At 40.4% G+C, this 25,521-nt stretch overlaps 10 protein-coding genes across 10 annotated transcripts; 7 read left to right on the top strand and 3 right to left on the bottom strand.

The window, feature by feature from the left end:
* Positions 1-763: 763 nt before the first annotated feature.
* Positions 764-1,744, bottom strand: LOC306979929 (claudin-3-like; the record flags this gene model as incomplete). Its single annotated transcript, XM_079579105.1, has 1 exon — positions 764-1,744. Exon 1 carries the CDS (start codon positions 1,418-1,420, stop codon positions 764-766), a length of 657 nt encoding a protein of 218 aa, XP_079435231.1. The 5' UTR covers positions 1,421-1,744.
* A 1,434-nt stretch (positions 1,745-3,178) lies between these two features.
* On the bottom strand, positions 3,179-4,050 carry LOC306979923 (claudin-4). The gene has a single exon (XM_079579088.1). The coding sequence runs from the start codon at positions 3,886-3,888 to the stop codon at positions 3,226-3,228; it is 663 nt and encodes a 220-aa protein (XP_079435214.1). The 5' UTR covers positions 3,889-4,050; the 3' UTR covers positions 3,179-3,225.
* Positions 4,051-7,546: 3,496 nt separating this feature from the next.
* On the top strand, positions 7,547-8,482 carry cldna (claudin a). Its single transcript, XM_079551226.1, has one exon. The coding sequence runs from the start codon at positions 7,606-7,608 to the stop codon at positions 8,227-8,229; it is 624 nt and encodes a 207-aa protein (XP_079407352.1). The 5' UTR covers positions 7,547-7,605; the 3' UTR covers positions 8,230-8,482.
* Positions 8,483-9,206: 724 nt separating this feature from the next.
* On the top strand, positions 9,207-9,967 carry LOC306983191 (claudin-4-like). The gene has a single exon (XM_079582964.1). It carries the CDS (start codon positions 9,282-9,284, stop codon positions 9,915-9,917), a length of 636 nt encoding a protein of 211 aa, XP_079439090.1. The 5' UTR covers positions 9,207-9,281; the 3' UTR covers positions 9,918-9,967.
* An 872-nt stretch (positions 9,968-10,839) lies between these two features.
* cldnf (claudin f) lies at positions 10,840-11,910 on the top strand. The gene has a single exon (XM_079582912.1). The coding sequence runs from the start codon at positions 11,040-11,042 to the stop codon at positions 11,784-11,786; it is 747 nt and encodes a 248-aa protein (XP_079439038.1). The 5' UTR covers positions 10,840-11,039; the 3' UTR covers positions 11,787-11,910.
* A 1,543-nt stretch (positions 11,911-13,453) lies between these two features.
* Positions 13,454-14,705, top strand: LOC306983199 (claudin-4-like). Its single transcript, XM_079582976.1, has one exon. It carries the CDS (start codon positions 13,795-13,797, stop codon positions 14,422-14,424), a length of 630 nt encoding a protein of 209 aa, XP_079439102.1. The 5' UTR covers positions 13,454-13,794; the 3' UTR covers positions 14,425-14,705.
* A 2,571-nt stretch (positions 14,706-17,276) lies between these two features.
* Positions 17,277-18,642, top strand: LOC306983173 (claudin-4-like). Its single transcript, XM_079582941.1, has one exon. It carries the CDS (start codon positions 17,603-17,605, stop codon positions 18,269-18,271), a length of 669 nt encoding a protein of 222 aa, XP_079439067.1. The 5' UTR covers positions 17,277-17,602; the 3' UTR covers positions 18,272-18,642.
* A 2,168-nt stretch (positions 18,643-20,810) lies between these two features.
* Positions 20,811-21,619, top strand: cldnj (claudin j; the record flags this gene model as incomplete). Its single annotated transcript, XM_079582953.1, has 1 exon — positions 20,811-21,619. Exon 1 carries the CDS (start codon positions 20,981-20,983, stop codon positions 21,617-21,619), a length of 639 nt encoding a protein of 212 aa, XP_079439079.1. The 5' UTR covers positions 20,811-20,980.
* An 813-nt stretch (positions 21,620-22,432) lies between these two features.
* LOC306983169 (claudin-4-like) lies at positions 22,433-23,714 on the top strand. The gene has a single exon (XM_079582926.1). It carries the CDS (start codon positions 22,442-22,444, stop codon positions 23,114-23,116), a length of 675 nt encoding a protein of 224 aa, XP_079439052.1. The 5' UTR covers positions 22,433-22,441; the 3' UTR covers positions 23,117-23,714.
* A 127-nt stretch (positions 23,715-23,841) lies between these two features.
* On the bottom strand, positions 23,842-25,407 carry sbds (SBDS ribosome maturation factor). Its single transcript, XM_079582900.1, has 5 exons — positions 25,196-25,407; positions 24,960-25,089; positions 24,680-24,880; positions 24,348-24,512; positions 23,842-24,263 (listed from the first exon to the last, which is right to left on the bottom strand). Exons 1-5 carry the CDS (start codon positions 25,321-25,323, stop codon positions 24,138-24,140), a joined length of 750 nt encoding a protein of 249 aa, XP_079439026.1. The 5' UTR covers positions 25,324-25,407; the 3' UTR covers positions 23,842-24,137.
* Between the last annotated feature and the right edge of the window lie 114 nt (positions 25,408-25,521).

The raw sequence follows: 25,521 nt of genomic DNA, 5'->3' as shown, positions 1-25,521 counted from the left end.
ACATGTCCGTCTGGTCTACCCCAGGTATGGGTCAAGCGAAAAGATTTGTTTATGAATGATTTGATGCTCCTTTTTAGCAGTTGAACTTTTTACATAATAAAGTTACTCACATTCATCTGTGTTCATGTTGTAAGTTTAGTTTACTTTCCGTACGCAGGAGAGTAGCCTTTGATGCCTGTAATGACATGTCTGTCTTCAAAATGCCCTTGAATTTTTGGAGGGATGAGGCCATCTCTCGAGACACCTCCCCCTCAGCACTCAGTGACCTGAAGCTGATAACCCAGTCTCCCTCCCCAGTCTCCCTGCTCCATGAAACAGGCCCATTGTTCAGTGCTGTGGGTGAGCACACAAAGTAGTGGTTCTTCTCAGTGCAGAGCGAGCATATGGGAGACAGCCAGGTGAAACGTGCAGACTGAGACTTCCCGTCATCAGCCTAATGGCATCAGAGAAAGCAACAAGGAATGCACTTTTAGGGCACCTGTTAATGTGAAGGTTCTGTATCAGGACTTTCAAGAAAATAACACAAATGTGTGTGTTTGTGTTGTTACATTTATTGAAAAAGTCCAAAAAGAACAAATATGTTAAGAGATACTTAAGTTAAACAGTTAAAATGAACAAAAAAGAACAAATGAACAAATTTGTCTTTTTCCAATAAAAAAAATAAACAAGCATTAACATCAACTACTTAAACTGACTTGAAAATGTCTTTCAATCTAGACTTTAGAATGAGAATAGAAAAAACAAGTAACCAAGCTCCATGTCCTCACACATAGTCTCTCCTTTCGGGGTAACTGGGGGCCACAGAGCGGGTCTGAGAATAGATGACTTTCGATGGAGGTCCATATCTCTTCTCAGTCTGTGGTGGGCAGCTGGTGCAGAGGATGATGCCTCCAATCAGCAGGAAGGCAGTGGCTGCCCATCCCAAATACAGCGCTGCTCCAATCTCTCTCTTCTGCGCCTCAGGTATGACAGGGTTGTAGAACTCCACGATAATTGTATGTGCCGACCAAGACACTGGGATCAGCTCCATCAGAGAAGCTATGATGAAGCATGCTCCTGCTGCTATCATCACTCTGGCCTTTGCCGCTTCTTCTTCCACACAGTTGGTGCACTTGGCCCCCATAATAGACACCATCACACCAACAATCCCCAGAACTACAGAGATGACAGTGAGGGCACGGGCAGCCTGAAGATCCCCACTCAAAGCCAACATGGAGTCATGCACTTTGCACTGCATCTGGCCCGTGCTCTGGACCACACAGTTCATCCAGATGCCCTCCCATGTGATCTGAGCAGTCACTATGTTCACCCCGATGAATGCGGATACTCTCCACATGGGTAAAGCACATGAAACAATGGCAGAGATCCATCCCAAAATAGCCAGGGTAACACCAAGAATCTCTAGTCCGGCAGAAGGCATGTTGAAGGTCTATGTTATCCAATTGAGAGCTTGTATGGGATGACCTAACTCGTGTATCTCCAGCTAATATGAGAGTCCGTTTAGTGTGAAGCTGAGGGTGGAGTCACTTGGTTATTGGCCAGGATGAGTTGAAATGAATGTTAGCAACCATGGCTTAATGATTGAACCTGCTGAGCCTTGGTAGCTCATACACCTGTTTGGGTGAGGGGAGAGCAAACAGAGGGCCAGTATCTGAGGTCAACTTTGGTTATTGCCTAACAGACAGCACAAAGATAGTAAGTGAATGATTGACAGCATAGGAAACAGTGAAAAACTTCTGTGAGTTATCCCTGTATTCATAATGAGCACAAGCATTCTTATGCAAAAATGTGTGTGTGTCTAGCCAAGTCAGCATATGACCCTAACATATTTAAACATTTACTTTTTTGTTTCTCTCTTGGAGTCCCTGCTTATGCTGCTGCCTCTGCAACATGGCCTCGCATAAGCAAAAGAAAATAGGGTTACAAATAATATCACATTCAGTGATAATACACAGTGAGTGGCAACATTTGTTTGAGTGGCACTATGGCGTTAGAAAAGTTATTTGGTTTTGCCACTGGAATTAGGGGTCTGTTAAGAAAACAATGTATGTGCATCTTCTTTATTTGGGTTTGCTGCAGATCCTATTGTACATCGTAGCTTGGTGCAAGTGTATCCCCCTCCTTTATCAGCTAAAGGAATGGAATGTCTGTGAAATGTACCTGCAGAGTAAATCAACACTGAGAGCTTTGCCCAATACAATCTGTACGCACGTAACATTGACCTAAAAATGACATGGAAAATTTCATTTACTTATATATTTTATTTGCTTGCGTGCGTGTGTGTGTGTGTGTGTGAGGGGGGAGGTGCTATCAAAATGTCAAAATTCCACACATATCAAACCAAATTAGCTTTTCGCATGAGTAATTCGTTCCTGTCCAATAACTCATTGGTTGCAAATTGACAGAGGATATAACTTTGCTTTCGTTTCTGCTCTCCTAGACAAACAGGACAGGACATGGGCCCCTGGGGCTTTCCAGCTTACTGTCTATAATATAGCTCTTGATTTAATCATTAGCCCTGTGTCTACCAAATAAAATGTTTGGTGTAAAAAAGATTTTGTAGTTGTATGTAAGAGTACCCGCAGGAGTGGAGCCGGTGAATCAGTAAAGGTCTTTGTTTTTGTAAGACCACTTTGAGCTTCCTCTCGTTGGCTCCCCGACTCAGTTTCACTTATAATAGAAGCTTAGAAGGTACTTTTAAACAAGCCACCCATTGTTTTCTGTGTTTTTCATTGAAATAGAACACTCAAATGAAAAAGGCAGCACTACCTAACTGTTATTGCTAAAATACCTACAACACATCCGACTGAAAAAAAAAAAAACGTAGAAAACAAAGTGCGACAAAAGATAGTCACATTGTTTTTAATGCAAATAATTGTATTCATAGGGGAGATTTTAGTGAACCTACCTTTATAAACATGTAAAAACATGAATATTTACAGTGAGATAACACTGGATTACTTAGCTGTAATTTTAGGTTCTAATTTTATATCTACTCATTCACATCAGTCATTGATACATTCTTCCCATCTGTGGTTGCAGTAGTGTGCTGGATAAGAATCAAAGTTTCAGATGATGTTTAGTTTTCAGCACACTTTAGAAAGACAAATGGAAGTTTAGGCTTTGACAAAAGGGAAATGTATTTCGTATCTGTCCTCCTTTTAATAAATGCTTTAAGCTCTCAGTGCTTCATTTGTTGTCACGTTGCAGTCCAATGTATCTTGTTCACACATAGTCTTTTTTTGTGTACCCTTTGGCTGTCAGGGTCTTGAGGGCAGAGTAGTCCACTCGTGGAGGCACTGAGCCGCTATGTGCGTGGGATGCCCTGGGGGGGCATGAGCAGCAGAGCAGTGCGCCTCCGAGGATGAGCAGGCAGGACGCTGCCCAACCAAAGTATAGAGCATTCCCAAACTCCCTCTTTCCCGTCTCTTCCAGCATGGGGTCATAGAACCCCATGACGATGGCATGTGCAGTCCAGGACACAGCCACTAGCATCAGAAGTCCTGCCACAATAAAAGTCACTCCTGCTGCCACCATGAGCCGAGGTTTACCATTCACGTCCTGGCTGCAGTTAGTACACTTGGCCCCTGCCGTAGAAAAACAGATGCCAACAATGGACAGCACCATCGACACAATCACCAAAGCCCGAGCCGCCTGCAGGTCCATCGGCAGCCCCAGCATGGAATCATGCACCCTACAGTGCATCTGCCCTGTGCTCTGCACAGAGCAGTTCATCCAGAGGCCCTCCCAGATCACCTGAGAGATGACGATGTTCTGTCCAATATACGCTGTCACTCTCCACATGGGCAAACCACAAGCCACCATCACGCCCAGCCACCCAGCCACTGCCAGGATTATGCCCAGGATCTCCAAACCTGTGGAGTACATGCTGCTGCAGAGCTTTCCTCCCAGGACACTGCGTATAAGGGGCCTCTGTCTGCAGCAGCAGCAGCTTCAGTCCTTCCCAAGGACAGATATCAGATCACAGACTCAAGTCCTCATCGACTTAAGAGAGGAGAGGGAGAAAAGTCTTCTTTATAAGCTAAGACTGAAGGTGGAGTCAGCCTCAGCTGGCATCCTGTTTGCATCCAGTGAGGATGTTGGACTTGTGTGTCCAAATGCAGTCTTTGCAACAAATTTCAAAATCAAAGGATAATTACACAAGACCAACATATTGGACACAGAAAAATAGCGAGTATATGACACATTCAAATTGGCAACACAATAAAATAGCACTTATTGTTATAATAAGTATGACATAAGATGATGACAACATACATGATAATAGACATGTACCTAAACTCATATTACACAATGGTTTATAACCATTTTATTGTCTCATTGTTTTCATTATCTCTTACAGCATCATGGGTTTGAATGCCCTCAAACAAACATGTTCTTTTACAGATAAGGGGTTATTGAGTTGTTCAATGACAGGTAGCCTTTGTCTGCTCCACTCATTATCAGGGGTCATCAGAGGTCAGTGGGTCAAATTAACCATCCTCCAACTTCTTACTTAAACTTCTATGCGCACATCTCACAAGACTGAAAAAGAAAAGTCAGATTTGGCAATCTTTCAAAGTCCTGCAAAGAGGGACAGTTGGCATCTCAGGAGAGAAGTGGTGTTGGGAAAGGAGCTACCTGTCCGTTCATCTAAAGTAGATGAGCAACAGAGGGCGCCAGAGAGTGTTTCTGTAGCCTATATCATCATCATCATCAGGTCAACAGTAATTTTAAGCAAATCCCTGCAACCCACTGAAAATAGACCCGCCCCACCACGAGAACCACTGATGTAGATGATAACATTATCTGCTGGAAGTTTTGATTAAATCACATTCTTTAACATTAAAATAAAGGAACAATACCTTGCATTGTAAAATGCATTAAATCAAATTATGCACATAATAAATGGTAAAAAATATGCAGAATGACACAAACAGTGGGTGGTGTCAATAAGCGTAACTGATTCATGTGTGTTGACCATTGGGCTGTATTGAAAAGTGATAAACATGTTAAGATGCATGGTTGTGGTTTACTGACAAGGTGAAATGTTATTATTTTGTTAAATATTTTGTCAATATTCTGGCTGTTTTGTGTATTGAGGTGTAATTTGGGATTAATAGTAGTCTGATATTATAGCCTATACATGTTGCCACTTGTGAGTACGTACTAAGCTGTAGTGGGAGTGCGAGCCAGTTCAACCAGTTTCTGTGTGCAACAGAATTTCTCAAGTTGGGAGCAATTCAAATCATTGGTTACAAAATGTGTAAAGCAGGAGAAAGCTTCTTTTTTTCTTTCCTTAAAAAAAAAGAAGAAAAATAACTGCGATTCTTTGAATGCCTTTTCATGCTTTAACCTTCTGTTTCCGGTTTTCATCATGTGATACTCCTCACCTATGACTCACCTTCCACAGATACTACCAAAATACCCCTTGAAACTGTGACTGTGCCAAACACCACAGCCTCAGATTACACAATTTTCAGGTTCAGACCAGACCTATGCTGCCCATAAGTCATCAAAATAAAACAACACCACTCAAACAACTCAGCTAATACAAAGAAACGGCATGGCTGTGAATATTTAGAACCTGTAGAGCCGTTAGCAGTTGCCTGGGCATGTCTCCGTTCAGCCTGCCGCCACTTGTCACTGAGATGCCTGTGGCATTTTCTCATGCACTTGCTCCCTAAAAGAGCCTGCACCTGCTGCCATATTCACCTGTCTATTGAAATGTGAGCAGCAATTTCAGACCTATGCTTTTTACAATAAAAATACGCAAATTGCTGATAGGCTATGAAATAATATACAATACTGTAATACTTGTTAGCTTGGTGAATACTTGCAGACTGATAACTTTACCCAAGTTGACATCGACAGCGAAGCAAAGAGCATGTTCATTATTTACATTGTGCACAAAGTTTCGACAAAGGCACATCATTAAAGACGTTAATTTCTACCCCAGACCTGCTAAGTATTCAAGACATGTAATCAATACATTTCAATAAATCCCAGTTACATAAAGAAATAACAACCTACATTCTTACCATGTTTTGTTGGTGCCCTTTTGAGGCCTATGGGCTCATTGTTGATGACAGGCGCTGTGGTGGATGAATATTCCATAAAAGTGTTTTATTTTGTGCAAAGTTATTTTAGGTTGTGGAGGGCAAATAAGGACTAGACAAATCTCTGCCTAAATCCATCTTTCCTCACAGACTTAATTGCTCAAATTCCTCCTTATCTCCTACTCCTCATGTGTGGAACCCAATCTCCCCAGATACTGCTGAGTGGCTTACTGGCTATACCTGGACAAAATAAAGGCTTTATGTTCTTAACAGTACTTCTGGACTCTTAACACAGTGTCCATTCATGCTTGGGACAATCTGATACTCCTGTCCGCCTGACTCCCTCTCCTGTGCTGGTTTTCTGCAGTCAGCTGGAATCAGTGACATGTTATGTTCTCTGCCAGCTCCTCATCAGCTCTCCCTTCATGGTTTTCTAAGCTGGACAATTGAAGAAAATAGTCAAGAGTGGTGTAGAGCTTATGGGAGGCAGTTGCACAGCTTCTGACTGAAGAGCAGACACAAGGTAGGCATAACAACTTTTGCTTCTATATCATCTTACATGCATTTGTGATGCATTTTTTCCAGTTTGCTTTGGACTGTAAAACCTAAGTTGTTTCAGCGTAAATAAATGAACTCAAAGACTAATTGTAAGCTTCAGTGTGATGCAGGATGCAAACTAATTCCGTTTTTTATACAAACAAATATTTAAAAACAAAAACTATTTTCAAATTATTAGTGAACTGCAGTTTTATGTTTAGCCCTTAATATTGGACTTCAAAAGTTTTCACTTTGTTGCAGTTAGGTCATTTGCTTAGGAAGACAATTCATGTTTTAACAAAAATATTGAACAGTATATGAGGACTCTACATCCAAACAGATAAAATGGTCAGAAAACAGTTTCGAGGTCATACAGTATAGGTCAGCAGTTAACACTCGGCGGAAGTTCTTTTTAAAACAAAGGAAAGACTTCTGCATTTGTGGGACAGCATAAAACAGAAGCACTGGTCAAGTAGCCACTGACTAATAGAATATATGCATGTGAGTCCAGGTAAATTAGTGTTTTGTTTTGGTCAATACATAAACATACAAACTAGCAAAAAAACATGAATCATTTTCATTCATGTCGGACTTGCAGATACTGGGAAAATTGATGGCTGTCTACCTTTCTTTACTTATTGTTTAGTTAACATTTTTCATCTTGACATGAGCAAACTTGTATTTTATAAATGTTCTTAACCATTAACACTTCTGAAAAGAAGCAAAAAAGCATAAAAAAGATTTGAAGGTGTGGCTGAACCTGACTCAGTGTGTGTTATTCACTTAACGACTAAAGTTGGCTGACATGATGAAGCATGTCGTTCCCTGGGAACAAGGGGGGCTCTCATCACGTCACATTATGTGACAACGTTTGAGTAAAGCCCAGCCCTTTTTAACAGTATAAAAGACCAACTCCAAACTCAACAACACATTTTTACTTGCACCCCTGGAATACACTGAGCATAAATCTAGGACATTTTCACCTCACTGAGCAAGAAGACTTGAAGACATGGTGGCAGCTGGCTTTCAGATCCTGGGCATTGCCCTGGCTATTATTGGATGGATTGGAGTCATTGTAGCCTGTGCTATACCCCAATGGAGAGTGACAGCCTTTGTTGGACAGAACATAGTGACTGCTCAAACGACATGGGAGGGCATCTGGATGACTTGTGTGGTTCAGAGTACAGGCCAGATGCAGTGTAAGGTCTATGACTCCATGTTGGCTCTGGGTCAGGACCTACAAGCGGCCCGCGCTCTCACCATCATCTCCATCCTTGTGGGTATTTTCGGCATCCTGATGGCTATCGCTGGAGGAAAGTGCACCAACTGTGTGGAGGATGAAGGAACCAAGGCTAAAGTGTGTATTGCGGCAGGAGTAATCTTCATCATCAGTGGGATCCTGTGCCTGGTGCCTGTGTGCTGGACTGCCAACAGCGTGGTCAGAGAGTTCTACAACCCCCTGATGATAAGCGCACAGAAGAACGAGCTTGGGGCAGCCCTGTTCATCGGCTGGGGCGCCTCAGCTTTGCTCCTGATCGGTGGAGGGCTCCTCTGTGCAAACTGCCCTCCCAAGGATGACTACCCTGCCAAGTACTCTGCTTCCCGTGCTAGTGCTCCCCGGGACTATGTGTGAGCAAAAGCTTTTCACACACTGTGCTCTCGATGCATTTAGTGCCTGGAAAGATTTCATGTATTTGCTATGTGTGCCGTTTTCATTTCATCATAATTTTCAGATTGACACTGCAAAAAACAAGTGCCACGCCCAAACGGTTACTCTGGACAGAGAAGAGATTTCAAATGAACATTGTTCAATGTGTTTTGTGTCATTTTCATTATTTCAACATTGGTTGTTGTAAGTTTGTGCTGTAAATAAACATATTTTTCAATTTAAAAATGACTTTTCCTGGAGTGTATGTATTATTATTATTACGGATTTTTCATGCATGTAGATGGAAAGATACTTTATGTGTCTCATACAATGCTAAAACTGAGTTAATAACAAGCAGTGAAATGACAATTCAGATAGCTGGGAAATTTTTGTAAAAGCAAGAAAACCTACAGCTCCTTTGTGTTCATGAGGCATATAGTCTGGGGGAAGAAGCTCTTTTTGAATCTCTTGGTATTTGCCCAAAGAGATGGCATTATTTAATATCACTACATGCTCAACAGATGTGTAAACAACTTTTAGGGGGACCTCAGGCCTGACCCCTCCGGGCTCCAACTAATTAGTTAACGGCATATAACCAATGGCATTTGGTTAGTTTTTTAAAGCTTTGACAAATTTGCATGATCACTATTTTTTGCAAAAATATCAACAAACCAGAACATTTATAGATTTCTGTTTCTGTTGAGGCAAAGGGTGTGGTCAAGCAATTCCACAAAAGCTCAAGCAAAAGGGATGTTCTACAAGTTTGACATTTGTTTTAAACATAATTAAATTCACAAAGAATAGACAGTAGCTGTTAGTGCTTCACTCTATGTGACCTTCAGGCCGTGTACTTGTGCTCAGTCAGCGGCACAGGTCACTGGGTCTGTTTGTGTGTAAACTGATTTTGCCCAATGGAGGCTGAGACAGGCTGCCCTCATGTATGTGGCCCTTGTTGTCACAAATTACTATAAATACACCTTCACTGCCAATCTGTTTTTTTCATCACTTTCTGAGGGGTGTGCAGAGAAAGCAGCAGGATGGTGTCCCAGGGGATTCAGATGATTGGCATCTGTATGTCTGTTGTCGGTTGGCTGATGGTAGTGGTGGTGTGTGCTCTGCCCATGTGGAAGGTGACTGCATTCATTGGGGCGAACATCATCACTGCTCAGACCATCTGGCAGGGCATGTGGATGAACTGTGTTGTGCAAAGCACAGGGCAGATGCAGTGTAAAGTCTATGATTCCATGCTGGCGCTGCCCCGGGACCTGCAGGCAGCCCGCGCCATGATCATCATCTCCATCCTGGCTGGAATAGTTGGAGTGATCCTGGCTATTGCAGGTGCTAAATGCACCAACTGCATTGAAGAGGAGCGAGCCAAAGCCAAGACCTGCATTCTGTCTGGAGTCCTGTTCATTGTTTCAGGACTGCTCTGTCTCATCCCTGTGTCCTGGACCGCCAATACCATCGTGAGTAACTTCTATAACCCCATGCTTCTGCAGTCCCAGAGGTACGAGCTTGGAGCCTCCCTGTACATCGGATGGGCCGCTGCTGCTCTGCTGCTGATAGGAGGAGGCCTTATGTGCTGGAACTGTCCTCCCAAAGAGCAATACCGTAACTATGCTCCTAAATTCGCCCCCGTCAAGTCCACCTCCACGCAGAGAGAGTATGTGTAGGACAAACCATAGAGGATTTGCTTGATTGACATTTGTATTCCTTTGAAAAACCTTTTGGCCTTTATTCCTGTTACAAGAATCAACTGCATTAGACCAATGTGACCTGTCTCGTGAACTCATCAGAGAATTTACTATGACCATGAAAAAAAATATGTACATATATCTATTATCACTGTTAGTAATAATCAGATGTACCAAGCACAAGTACTGTACAAAGGTTTAACTATTAACAGCCATTATGTTCAGTCTAATTATTCTGTTAGACAGTCCTGCATGTCGTGGTGATAATCTTTTTACATTGTTTTTTTTCGATGAAGATTTGAAAACAATACAGTAAAACTGTAGAACATGTCCTATTCATGTACAAACTTTATTTTCTGATTCAAATAATGCAATGTTATATAATCTTATAGTTTTGAATCATATTGAATAATAAAGTTTTATTCATATTCCTTCTCTGTTTTCATGACACATAATATGCGTGTGCTAAAATTCTTTCTTTTCCTGATGGATGAGCGCAATCCATTTACTTTAAAAAGCAACTGAATCTTTACATTTTATTTTTAACGTTTTTCTTCAAATCTAGAAAAGATGATCTCTTCTCCACTGAGCTGCTCTTAGTGTAGGTCTATATACCTGTTTGTCAGGTTTGATGTATGACTTCCCTTAAAGCCAGAGGACATTTTGAGATCCAACAAGGAAATGCCTTTCTGTGCATGATCATGTATCCATCATATTACATTAAATTGAGTAGCTTTTGAGTGTGGCTTAGATTACTTTTTGCACAGCATTTTATCTATACTTCCACATGATGCATTTCAATAGTAAAAGAACCATTGATACTAAAATAAAGTGGGCTTTTTGCCACTAGTTTCAGTATCTTTCAGCCTGAAGCACACCTCAATCGACCCCCCTTTCAATTCACTGTGCTCAATATGCATAAGAAAAAGCAGGACCGAGTCTAAAAGCGCTGCCACTCCTCCATTTCACACAAGAATCTAGTCAGTCCAGAGCAACTAGTCAGACCACGGGACGTCCTTCGGCTCACAAACAACAACCAACTGGCTGGCTGTGTGTTACTTTGGCTCCCAGCTCTTGAAGCCACATACACACTGCACCGAAATGGGGAGACAGGGGAAGGAGATAGCGGGCCAAGTCCTAAGCTTCATCGGCCTGGTTGGGGTGTCTGTGACCTGCGGGGTGCCCATGTGGCGGGTGACGTCTTACATCGGGGCCAACATCGTGACTGGACAGATCGTGTGGGACGGCCTGTGGATGAACTGTGTGATGCAGAGTACTGGGCAGATGCAGTGCAAGCTCAACGAATCTCTGATGAGTTTGACCAGGGACCTCCAGGCAGCACGGGCGCTCATAATCATCTCCCTGGTGATTGGACTCATTGGATTCTTGATTTCATTCATCGGCGCCAAATGCACAAGCTGCTTGAAGAAGGAAGCATCCATGGCTAACGTCGTCATCATATCAGGTTGCCTTATAATCCTGGCTGCGATTTTAGATTTAATCCCTGTGTGCTGGTCAGCCGCAGTCACCATCGCAGACTTTCAAAACCCACTCACCATAGCGACGCAGAGGAGAGAGATTGGTGCGTCTATTTACATTGGCTGGGCATCTGCTGCTTTTCTTTTGATTGGGGGAATCATCCTCACAACCTCATGTCCTCCTCAAAGGAAGTTTTATGGCTATCCAAGCTACCCACCACCCCCAGGCGCATACCCCTACGCCGCACCAGGGAGCCAGGGTGGATATAGGCCAGTCTACACCCCAGTGAGTCAGCCATACAGTGGAACTTATGTGCCAAACAAGCCTTATATAGCACCTACAGCTTACTCGGGTGGACCATATATCTGAAAATGAACTATGAAGGACTTTTCACAGACATTTTATGCATACGACTGGTATAGCATCTGGACTAAAAGGTCATTTTGAAATGCTGACCATCTTCCTGTGTGCTGTTCTTTTTTTTTTTTTATGTATAAATGTATTAAACAGCACCTGTAAGAAACATGTCAGTTGAACAGTGTGATTTAAAGAACTACAAAAGGAATTTTCCAGCCAGAACAAGCTATATGTAATATCCATTGTATTTAAATTGGAGACAGAAACTCCAAAACTCGTGACTTCTCTGTCAGGAATTTCCCTTCATTGTCATTACCTAATAATAGCTCACGGCATAATTATATTGAAATTAAAGCTGCATTCCAGTGCTGTATAATTTACGAATTGCGTGTCATTTGTAGAAGATTGTGTAGCTTATACTGTTTTTTACTTTGTTGTTGAAAGAAATGTAATAAAACTTATTATATTATTGACTACACATTCAATTTTGTGTGAGAACTGAATTCATAAAGAGTTTCTGAACAGAAGAATAATACACAATAATAATAATAAAAAATCTTTAAGACAATTTCCAGAACAAGTAGTCTGGGGAAAGGCTAAAATCTAATTTTAGGCAAGGTCAAAGGTTAAACTTTCTTTATAAAGCACATTTAAAAATAAAAAAACAGTCGACACTGCCCAAAATGCTGCTGAAGTTTCAGACAAAGAATGGACAATAAACAAAAATACAGGCGCTTGCCATATAATTAGAATATCATGAAAAGATTTACTTCTGTTATTCAACTTAAAATGTGAAACTAATATACAGTATGAAATAGACTCATTACATGCAAAGTGAAATATGTCAAGCCTTTGTTTGTTATCATTTTGATGATTATGGCTTACAGTCCATTTTCAAAACATTCCCATTTTCTGAGATTTTTAATTTGGGGTTTTTACAAGCTTTGAGCCATAATAATCAAAATAATAATCATCTATCTATCATATATTAGTTTCACAGTTTAAGTTGAATAGCAGAAGTAAATGCACTTTTTCACGATATTCTACGAGCACCTGTATATACATATCAAAGCAAAAAAAAAAAATAAGAGCAATAAAGTGCAATTTTAGGCTCAGTTCTATGTTTTAATGCTCAGTTGGATGTTATTAAGGATCTTATCTAATTATGAAAACAATCACTACAGCCCATTTCAAGACAAATGAAATTGTACAAAGCCTCAAAAAAAGAAAATCATTTAGTTAGTAAATTAATGAAGATAAATGATAAATGTTAGGTGAATTTGCCACTGCTAGTATTATTTTCCATTAGATGTAATATGTTAGTGCCTCATTCAAACAACACAAGCTAAAAGGAGCTTTCCTCTGCTCTAAATATAAAAAATATACAGAGAACTACAATATTGTAAATTAAAATGTGAATAAATCGTTTTCTGTATTCATATCAACATGTAAATATTAAAATCAAGATATCTTTTCACTTAAAAAAATATAACACAGATCTGAACGCGGGTAGAAATCTTTTAGAGTAAAATTAGAGTAAAGCTTTTTTTCTTATATTGTTGGTAATAAAACTAACAAGAGTATTAATTGATTGATTGATTGTATTAACAGTTGTTAATACAATCAATGCTGATCATGGGTTTAATCTTTAGCTGTAATCTGTTTATTCTTAAATGAAACTCTGGCCTGTAGGCCTTCCGGTAACTACCCAATCCAAAAGTAGCCATCACGGAAGCATTGTTTGCATGAGGCCTCTTTACGAGCATAATTTACATCGTCATTGGTTGAGTGATGTGCATCTCATCGAAACTGCTCCTGTCCAATTGCCGATGATGAGAAGAATCTTGTCTGGCAGGTCAGTCAGTCGCTACACAGGTTTCAGGTCTGAGGGAAGGGCTTTGTGACGCCACCTTTAAGAAAGCCACATTCAAAGCCCAGCATTCATTCACTTGAGCATCCGAGCAACAAGAAACTTCTCCTTGACTCTTTACTGCACTCAGGAACTTCCACAAGGACCAACATGGTGTCTATGGGACGTCAGATGCTGGGCTTTGCCCTGGCCGTCATCGGCTTTTTGGGAACCATCATTATCTGTGCTTTGCCCATGTGGAAGGTGACCGCCTTTATTGGGGCCAACATTGTGACAGCGCAGGTGATCTGGGAGGGCCTGTGGATGAACTGTGTGACACAGAGCACAGGGCAGATGCAGTGTAAGATCTACGACTCGCTCCTGGCTCTGCCCCAAGACCTACAGGCCGCCAGAGCACTCGTCGTCATTGCCATTATCCTTGCTGCTCTTGGAGTCCTACTGGGCGTCGCTGGAGGAAAGTGCACCAACTTTGTGGAGGAACCCAGAGCCAAATCTCGAGTGGCCATTGCGGCTGGGGTTGTGTTCATCTGCGCTGGAGTCATGGCGCTGATCCCTGTCTGCTGGTCTGCCAACACCATCATCCGTGACTTCTACAATCCCATCATGACCAACGCTCAGAGGAGGGAGCTGGGGGCTGCCCTCTACATTGGTTGGGGCACCGCTGCTCTGCTGCTGCTGGGAGGGGCTCTTCTCTGCAGCTCCTGTCCTCCCAAAGAGGGCCCGGAATACCCCGTCAAGTACTCTGGAGCCAGATCTACAGACAGCCGGGCCTACGTCTGAGGGCTCTTCTCTTCACAAAGACTGTAATGCCTTTCAAAATCCTCTCTTTCGAAACCAAGCCACTGCTGAAAGCCAAAGGATAAAATCTTGCAAAAGCTTTGTTGATATTCTTTCCGTAGTTTGAGGATGGACTTAAAAAGAGCTGTTTTATTCATGCATTTGACAGAGTTATTTTGTACCTGCAGATCACCGGATGTGCTGTCACTAAAAATGAGAATTTGTACATTATTGTTTACTTTGATGTATGTATATTTACTGATTTGTATTAAGTATAACAATGATGCAATTGTTCATTAAAATACTGATTTTTAATTTAAACATTGCCCGATTATTTTTTAGACTAACGATTTCAGAAACAGTAACCAGTAACTTTTCATTCAGTGTATTGCACAAAGAGAAGAAAGAGAAAAGAACAAGTCACAAGGTATTTCCTGAGCAGACCAGACCAGCCAAACCGGTTCAACAGAGCACAGGTCTCAGTGAAAACAATGACAGTTGAATGTTTTCAGTGCTAAAAGGTCAAAGATCATGCCCAGCCCCGCGTACAAGGCTTAGAGTGTAAAATATAACAATAAATAATGATATATTTTCAAATTATTTGCCCACAACTTAAATTAATTTAGAAATTAAACATTTGTCAAAACATTGCCCTGTGATTTTCCTTCTGGACACAAACAGTGTGTCACAAACCTGTCTTAGACATGTTTCATCTGCGGGCACACCCTGAGTATCTCATTCCAATGTTATTTCACCACAATGGTTTTAGTGTCCTATAGTGACCCATGTGAAATCTGACACAATTATGTGACATGACATGATAAGAAAAAGGTTGAGTAATGAGTTTTGTTTATTTTTCTGTACTTTCTCCTCTATAATAGTTAAGAACTGGAGTATTTGGATTTTAGGTTTAGACTTGTCTATTATTCAGCCCCAGTCTTTCCTACTTGACCTGTTTGATAACAACAGCACAAATCTTCAGAAAATACATATCTATAGTTCTATAGTTTTATCTGGATTAAATTATTTGATATTTGTTTGTTAGATTTGGGTACTTAAATACTTTTATGTAAGTACATTCTTTGCTCCTTTATCTACACTTTTACTTAAGTAAAGGGTATTTTCTTCAACTACTGTTGGTCTGTTTAGCTCAACAAAGCATTGAAGTGTAAATCCACATTTTCTCTCAATAGTTAATTTACAAAATACCTCTTTTCTGCTCTGAAGGACATGCAGCCAATTATGATAAGAACACAATCACATCAGCCATGTCTTAAATTCTAGTGTTGACCGACTTGCTAAGCTTGTTTGGGCTGTTTGGATTATCATATGACCTACATGTAGGGCTGGGGAAAAAATCGTTTTGAAAAATCCAGTCAGTAGGTCAAATCGATTCATATTTAAAAAAAACAACGATCTTTTAGATTTTTCCCCTCTCTGCTTAGAGGGAAAAGGTCCTGCTGCACAAATGTGCCTCAGTTATCTCATTTACCTCTTTTATTGCTGTATCCAAATACAGTATATATAATTTGGATGTTTAACAATTTTTGTTGCACAGTGACTTTTCAGTTAGAGAAAGGGTTTGCCTTTGCAATTTTGTTTATCCTGATGCACTTTAATTAAATACAATAAATATATATATTTAAAATATATTTACATTTCACAGTTATTTTATTTTAAATGGGGAAAAAAATTTAATTGAATCGTAAATCGAGTTTTTTATTTAAAAAATGCATGCAATGGTTTTTTTACCCCCCAAAAAGATTTAAAATATATATTTCTATTATTTCTATTAAAAAACAAAATGTAGAGCAATATTTTCAAATTGATTTGCAAAAATAAAAAATAAAATCGGTAACAGGATTTAAATACCTCCGACTGATCCTTGACTTTCAGCTAAAATTTGATAAACATCTAAAGAAATGTAAGAAAAGTTGTTTCATTAGGCACTACATTCCAAACCAGTGTGCTCTTCAGCACATTATGATATTCTCACATATATCGTACTGCATGACAGCACGGGCCCAGGCCGCTCCCTCAGCCACAAAACACATTAGGTCATTATACAATCAAACTATGAACTATGGACAAAAAGCCTATCCACTCCTATCACTGCAATATTCTCCAGAAGTATAAATTGTTAAGCTTTGAAAACTTTAGTGATACAGTATGTGCTTCCTCAAACTAACATTCAAATGTATCAAAAATCTGAGCCGCTCAGTTCATTTATACAGAGACTAAACAGCAACAGAGTCACAAGAGGCTCCATCAATAACAACTGTACAGTTCCTCACAGCAAGACTTCATTTGGTCAGTCTGCCTTTACGTATAAAAGTCACTGCCAACTGAACTTAAACCACATGAGTTTAGAGTGTTAAGTCTTGGCTGAAATCAAAACAGAAACTGTACATTTGTAAATAGCACTGAGTTTGTGCCAATTAATGATTTGTACAGTGTGTATATAGGTACGTTTTTAGAATGAAATTGAAAATGGAGTTGAAAATTAGCACTAGCAATAAACTCTTTTTGAATAGCATCAGCTACAAGCTTGTTTAGTACTATGTTGAATTACTAACCCTAACCCTAAGTCCCTGTCAAATAAATAAATAAAATATTGTTTGGAAACGTCATAATTTTCCAATAAATGTATATTTAATGCGAGTTTGAATCGAATTTGATGCTTTTTTAATTAAATTCAACAATCCAACATACAAATACAACGATCAGGCATCAGACATTTAAGGCCTTAATGTTGGCACAGTTCATTTAATGACTTGTATAACTACTGTATAACTACTTTGATAAGTACAATTTCTTCCAAACGTTACTCAAGTACTTCTGCTTAACTGACAGGGCATAGGAGGATAGTACTCAGTGTGTTGTTAAACTATGTGAATAAAACAATGTTCAGCTATTTTTCTTCCCACTGTAGTCTAATATATTCTTTCCTTAATCTCATGAGACCAAGCACAAAAGCTCATGCAACCCAATCTTAGTCAAAGAGTTTGAACTCTTTCATTGTCTGAAGCACAAAGAATCCTGCATGGCTGGTGCATTGGCAGGCCTTCTAATGTGTCCTTATTAGTTTGCTTTCACGCCTCCCATTCTTATCTGCACCTCAGAACTTCACATGCACCTGCTGTTGCTCTCGAGCACATCTTGAAAACTTCACTTTGCGGCGATGGCTTCCATGGGCATGCAGCTGCTGGGTGCCGTTTTGGCCCTTTTCGGCTGGATTGGCGTCATTGTGGTGTGTGCAGCTCCAATGTGGCGAGTGACGGCTTTCATTGGCAACAACATTGTGACATCGCAGACCATCTGGGAGGGCATCTGGATGAGTTGCGTGGTCCAGAGCACAGGACAGATGCAGTGCAAAGTGTATGACTCCATGCTGGCACTGGGCACTGACCTCCAAGGAGCCCGTGCCCTAGTGATTGTGTCCATCATTACAGGAATTGTGGGACTCCTCATTGCTTTTGCTGGTGGGAAATGTACCAACTTTATCCCAGAAGAAAGAGCTAAATTGAGAGCGACCATTGCTGCCGGCGTGGTGCTGATCATCAGTGGACTTCTTTGTCTCATCCCAGTTTCCTGGACAGCCAGCATGATCATCAGGGACTTCTACAACCCAGTGGTGGTGGACGCACAGAGGAGAGAGTTGGGTGCATCGCTCTATGTTGGTTGGGGGGCAGGGGCACTTTTGGTTCTTGGTGGAGCTCTTCTGTGCGCAAACTGCCCCAAGGGTGAAGATCAAGCCCCGTCTGTGAATTATTTGCTGAACAAGTCAACAGCGGAACACAGCAAGATAAACTCAGTAGGATCGGACACGCCGACAAAGACTTACATCTGAGTTTTGGATGGACATGATTGTTGAGTTTGGTGAAAAAAGAAATGGCTGCTGGAAAATTCAACATGATAAACTACATAAATGAAGGAAAGAGAAAACATTTTGGTAATAAGGCCTCAAGTGCCCGTCACTGTAACTTCCTAAATAATCTGTAAAAGCTGATTTATAATACTTAATGTAAAAAATATGTTATTGGCACTGATATTGTTTACTTTGTGTTTTTATAACTTGATGTAATGCTTTGTAAATAATTGTACTGCTCTTGTACAGTTTTAGAGAAATACAGATTTGTTTTTATATGTTATCAATTACTCTGTATTGTGTGGGAGAGCAATGTTGTTTTTTAATTGAATTTCAAGTTATACTGGTGTCACGTCACATGTTTAGGCCTATCTTTTTATGGGGTTTGTCACACCTATAAGCCTGTTTACATTTAAATAAAAATATAACCGCTGCAGTTTTTAAACCGAGGTTGGAGCAAACTTGTTTGGCAGGTTCCTGTAACTCACTTCTCTCTCTCTCCTGGGAATGATAAGTGACTCATGTACAAACTGTAGTTGGTTTAGGACTGCGTTAAATCAGGACAGTCAGAAAGGCTTGTCTTAATTTGCCCTGCAAACAGTCAAAAGAGAAAGCAACATGGTTTTGTTGCTTCAGTAAAATGACAAATGTTACATGCCACAGGTGAAACTCGGAAAATTAGAATATCGCTAAAAAGTACATTCATTTCTGTTATTCTACTTAAACTGTGAAACTAATATATGATGGATTCATTACATGCAAAGTTAGATATGTGTAGCTTTTATTTGTTATCATTTTGATAATTATGGCTCAGCTTGTAAAACGCCAAATCAAAAATTTCATAAAATTTGAATATTTTGAATATTTGACTGTAAGCCAATTATCATCAAAACAAATGAAGTCTTGACGTATGTCACTTTGCATGAAATGAGTCTATGTCATAAATTACATAAATCACATTTTAAGCTGAATTACAGAAATAAATGAACTTTTGAAGGATATTATAATTATCCGAGTTTCACCTGTAGGCCAAGAAGACACAAACAACAAGTAAGAGAGATTTGCATATAGAACTAACTATTGGAACACAAGTATTTTTTTATTCTATGTTTTTGTCTACCATGAATGACGAACATGCTGTGTGAAATGCTTTGGGTGATTTGTGTCATGGAAGTTTACAAATAAACTTTCATTCCATGTACATTCGGCAACCGTGAACAGAAACCCTCCGAGCTTAACTCAGAGTTTCAGACACATACTGTACATTAGTGCCTCCTGGTGGTGATGTAAATTAAATACAAGAAGAATGACGTCACGTATGGGAAAGCACCTCAGCTACCCAATTGAGCTCTTGCTTCAACAAGCCACCTTAAAAATATTATGTTTGTTGAATTAGTTTGAAGAAGTGAGTCTAATTCACGCATCTAATCAACTCTCTCCCTCTGGACGCACAGAGGGTTCAGTGTATTGGGGTGTGTCGACTTATAGGCTGGGGGTAGACGGGGACATTTGGTTTTGGGAGGTGTTTGTGTGTGTGCAAACTGTCCCCAAAATAAAGATAAAGTCTGCAAACATTTGTGAAAGTGGAAATGCTACACAATAAACTATATGCTGAAGGAAAGAGAAAATTATTTGCTAATTTTTCCATGATAACTTGCCATTATTCAAATAAATATGCAATAATAGCCCTATAATATAAAACTAATATGTAAACTAATAGAACTTTAAACCTTGTTACTTTATGATGCTTTGTAAACAATTTTACTTTGCCATTCTTTAACTATAACTATATCGAAATAATTATTTGAATGGCATAAAAAGGGAGTAACTTAAGGAATATTTAAATCTGTAGTTTAATTGATATATTTTGTTCATCGTGTTTTTAATGTTCTTTTTTATTGTAGTTTCAACTCAAATAAAGCCACGGCCGTTTTCAAACTGAGTCTTGAATAAACCTGTTTGGCAGGTTCCAACACACGAGACTATCCATGGTGACTCATGTAAAAATCTGTATCAAATCAGGACTGTCCTGTACTTTCCACTCAGACAAAACAGGATTAAATAGATGAACAAAACAATATTATTCTAAACGCATTTGAGGCCATGCAGGCAAGAAACGCTGATACGATTAACAGCAACCAATGACAACAAGTTTGATGTGTCCTGTTTCTTACAAGTACATTCAACTATAATGTTTCTCAGTAGTGGCATCAGTGAAAGAAAATACACAACTAAGCTATAACTTCACTTTTCTTTGACAAGAAACTTTATTCTAAAATAATAATTAATTGTATTCAATCAGTTTAAAGTCTGACTGTCTGATGTCTGACTAATTCAGACACGCCCATCCAAATAATCATTTATCTACAGCAAAAACAAGAACATTTCAAGTAGGACCAATGGAACAATTAAATTACCACTGGAACAAATACTTTCTAAACTATTCATACAGTAAAACATTAAAAAACTATTATATCATTATTTGGTACCACAAGAGTGAAACCAGCTATATAAAAGTACTATACCAGGTTTAAGATAAGACTGAAGGAATCCTTCTTCTAAACAAGGTCAAACCCAAAGGTGGACAAATAAAATGGACCCGAAAGGCAGACTATAGCTGTACCACAGTTTAAAGACTTTTTCAAAAGACCTGTTTGTGTTTTGTTTCAGGTTACAGCAGAGCGCAGTCCCATGGGGGGTATACAGGAGCTGGGCATCAGTTTATCTATGACAGGCGTGGCGGGCACCATCCTGATCTGCGCCCTGCCCATGTGGAAGGTGACGGCTTTCATCGGCACACACCTGGTGGTCATGCAGGTGTTCTGGGAGGGGCTGTGGATGACCTGCGTGAGCGAATACACTGGGCAGATGCAGTGTAAACTCTATGATGCCCTTCTAGACCTGTCTCCAGACTTGCAAGCAGCACGAGGGCTCATCTGCATCAGCCTCGTGCTGGGGTGCCTGGGTTTCCTCATATTTCTCTTGGGCGCTCGGTGCACAAACTGTCTGCGGCACCCGCAAGCCAAACAGAGAGTGGTGATGAGCTCGGGTCTCATTTTCTGTCTGGATTCCCTCACCACAATTGTAGCTGTAGCCTGGACAGCCAACTCCATCATCAATGACTTCTACAACCCGCGTGTCCCAGACGTTCTCAAGAAAGAGTTGGGGGCGGCAATTTACTGCGGCTTTGTGACGGCTGGGCTGCTCTTTATAGGGGGGGTTTTGCTCTGTATTACTTGCCCACCTCAAAGGGCGAAGTTCCCCTCAACTAGATACACACTGGCCAAGGTGCCTACACAAAGCAGCTATGCCATCAAGAACTATGTATGAAGTATATGATATGCAGCGTTTAGGTGATGTATTATTGTTATCAGGTAGTCTAGGGAGTGGTGCATTTCTTAAGGGAACAGCACCTAATTACAAGCCAGAAACATCCCAAGTGGCATTTGTAACGTTCAACTGTAATCACGCTGACATCCTGTGGACAGTTGTTGCTGTTATTATGCTGTGACATCATCTGCATGCCTTCAATGCAAGGACTTATTTCTAATCAAAATAATTTGGATTACAGTTTGGAGTTCATTATTAGTCTTATGGCAATACAATGTTTTGGATGTTTATTTCAGTTCGTCTTGATACTGTGGTTTGAATAAAGAATAGGCAATTAAAATATCTTGCATCATTGTTTCTTTTAATCCCCTGAAAGACTGACAGTGAATGGTAGAATCTAATTTCGCCTTGCGTGGCATTCCAAATAAAGTGATGAGAGTGATGTCTCTTTAAAACACAGCCTGCTAGAGGATATAAGCAGTGGTTTATAAAGGGAGACAGTGGGAGCTTTGTCCTGCCACAAACTCAGAGAAAGGGATTGTTTTGAAACCATGGCAGAGCAAACACAAGGATTTCCCTCCTCCACCCAGATAAAGCTCTGCGTTTTCCTCAAATACCAAAGAACCAGTTTCTCCATTATGAGCCGCGTGCAAAATCTCCAGTGACACACACACACCTCCACAGAGTGTCTGTGAGCCTCACCCATGCTGTAGCACATGTACAAACAACAGCCCGGCTCAGAGCACTGCACTGCGCTGCCAGCTGTGTGCGGTTAGGGCAGTGGGGCCTGAACTGAGGAGGAGGAGGCTGGTTACTGTAGTCATGCTGAGGCACTTGGAGCTCGGAGCCCTCGGTTTGGCCTTTGTAGGGTGGATTTGTGCCATTCTCACTCGCTGTCTGGCCCTATGGAAAGTGAGTGGCACAGTGGACAACACTACAGCCTCTCTGCCTGCCTACTGGGACGGGGTGTGGCTGCAGTGGGATCATTGGGATCTGTCCCATGACGGAAGCCTGCACTGCTCATTCTACCAGACTCTCATGTCTCTTTCTGGAAGTTTCCGCACATGGAGATCTCTAATCTCAGCAGGGATCGGTGCGGGTGCCTTTGCTGTGGTCATCAGTGCAGTGGGGGCTGTGTGGTTTCCTCACCGCGGACAGATTAAAGTCTTTTCTGGTGCTGTTTTTGTTTTGTCTGGAATTCTGCTATTGGTTCCCACAGCATGGACGTGTCATCACACCAGTCAGCCTCTAGAGGGTGCTATACACTTGAGAAGAGACTGGGGGCCTGCGTTGTACTTGGGCTGGATCGCCTTTACATTGATGGTGGTGGGGGGAGTGTTTCTGACAACCAGGTGCCCCACAGCTCAGAGCCAGGGGGAGCATACTGAAGTAAGCACCTCTCCCCACCAAGAGGAGGAGTCCAGCCACCCCTTGAGCAGGATCAACCGGACCACGTTTACTCACAGCCAGTACGAGCGGGGGGAAGCACCAGTCTGAGAGGACGTTAACCATTTCAGAGACTAACGCAAGAACTATGAAGTGTGTGCATTAGTTTTAAGAAATTAGAATGCATTATGGCGTGTGATGTTTGGTGACATGTTGGTACAGCCTTTAGTTTATTTTTTTTGCAAGTGCAGTTCAGACCTATTCAGTTCAGGCCAATAAAACAACCAATGTTTACAAAGAAGCTAAAACTTGAATGTCATTATTGTATGATGTTTACACAACAGAATTTATTTGACAGAGTCGCAATTAACTTACATTTTCAACATTTTTACTTTTATAGCCTATATCTTTGGTGAACAAAACCTGTTTCTGGAGATTCTTCGTTAATGTTTGTCTTCTTTAATTTATGGTGTGTTGCTTAAACCAAAATGTCAAATGGATAATCTCTTTAAATAGTCAACAATAAAACATTTCATTGTATTTATTAGGTTCAGTTTTGGTCTCGATATATTGCTTGCAAGAACATCATTTACAACCTTATTGTTATTGGCGAAAATAAAACAAAGCAAAAATAAATTAAAATGTTAAAATTACATTCTATGCATTGTTCACAATTGTGGGCATTAAAGTAAAGTGTTAATTGACATTCATTTTGTACATTTTCTATTTTAGTTGTTACCAAACTTGCTCTCGCTATTGTTGCATATGCATCAAAGTCCGCTGTATGGTAGCAAAACATTTTAATGTTCCAAATGAGTTCTCAACTGGTTTGCAGCACCATTTTCAGTGAGTTGTAGACCATTTGACAAAAATAACTTATGATTAGATTGTTTTTTTTTTAACAGCCAGTTTTATGAGCTTGAATCAACAGAACTTTGCAAGGAAATACTGTTTTTGATGTCATATATTGCAACAGGGTCAAACTAAAAATTGTCACTATAGGTTGAAATTGAGTCCCAAAGCTACACCACTTGTGAACCACTGATTTATATGAAACGGATATATTTTCTGATATATTCTTTGTTAGTGTGATACAGAGGGCATGTGTGCGTACTAACTGAAGTCTAAGCTGCTAAAGTTTCTCATCTCCTTCCTCCACATCCTTCAGACTCAGGACTTCCAGGGAGCCTCGGCCTTTGGTCTCACAGCGGATTAGCTCATCAATTTCTCTATAACACCCAGGATCCACCAGGACAACCTGCATGGTCAAATAAATTGTTACTTTACATACTAGCAATACAAACATGATATGAATCGCATGAACAACAGAAAAAGCACATGCCATTTCCAGCTCCTCATCAAAATCTTCACTTTCCACAATCTGCAGCAGGGGCTTGAGCTTCTCTTTTAACCTCTTGGCCTCTTTGGCTGGGAGCATCAGCCTCAGTCTCATGTGGGCTCTCTGGATCTCCATTGTCTCTTTCAACTGACGGATCACTTCTAGGGCCTTTACAAATCAGCAAATGTTCAATGTCACAACTATACATAATAGAAAATACGAAAATTGTAGATACTGTAGACACAAAACATGATATGCCGAAACAAGAATGAGCAAAAATAAGACTTATGAGTAAGGATTTGTTACAGTTAGCAACTCAATCAATCAATCTTTACCTGCTGCTTTGTGCTTTTGTTGGCTTTGACGGAGTAGTGGATGTCCTTCATGGCTCTTTCTATGAGATTGACCGTGTATGGCCTCTTGGTATCAGGGTTGACACACTTTTCAGCCACAATGGTCGCAATGTCCCGAAACATTGTCTCCAGTTGAGTCTGTCTTTCTTTGTCCGACACCTGTAGCTCACCTTTGGCTAAAATCTAAGAAGCAAACAAAGGCAGGTTAGTGAAGTTTGTATTATTATGTTGTTCCTCAGCAGGTAAAACATGACAATAGGACCTGTTTGCAGATTTCTGTCAGATCATCTGTTCCAAAAGCCCTGGTCAAATCATCCTTCTTTGCAGCTTGACCCTTTGATACATTCACAAAGACGGAGTGTGTCTGCAAAACTTCATCCAGATCTTTCTCACTAAAAGAATAACAGTCAAATCACACAGAGCTACCTAAGCTGACAAGTTTGTACAATACACAAAATATTAATGAGACTATAAAACATATTTAATAATCATACTTACGCCCCTGATCTCCAGCTCACAACTTTATTTTTGTAGCAGGCGATCTCAAACCGCTTACCGCCCTTTTTCATCCTCACCACCGCCACATTTGTCAGTCGAATTTGATTTGTGGGTGTAAATATAGACATGGTTATGTCTCATGTAAGAAGAACTAAATGGAAAACACAATTGTCTCATATCATCCACAAAATGCACACCAGGTACGCAGTGTGTCCGTTTGTGATATGTGTCCTCGCAAACAAACACATTATTTTCGTTCCGCCGCATCGGACATTTACGTCTGATTTATATTTTTAATCTCTAATATTCCTCACATCATTTGTAAC

The sequence above is a fragment of the Gobius niger genome (genome assembly GCF_951799975.1).
Source record: "Gobius niger genome assembly, chromosome: 1".
Classification (NCBI taxonomy): Eukaryota; Metazoa; Chordata; class Actinopteri; order Gobiiformes; family Gobiidae; genus Gobius; species Gobius niger.
This window is presented reverse-complemented; position numbering and strand designations above follow the sequence as displayed.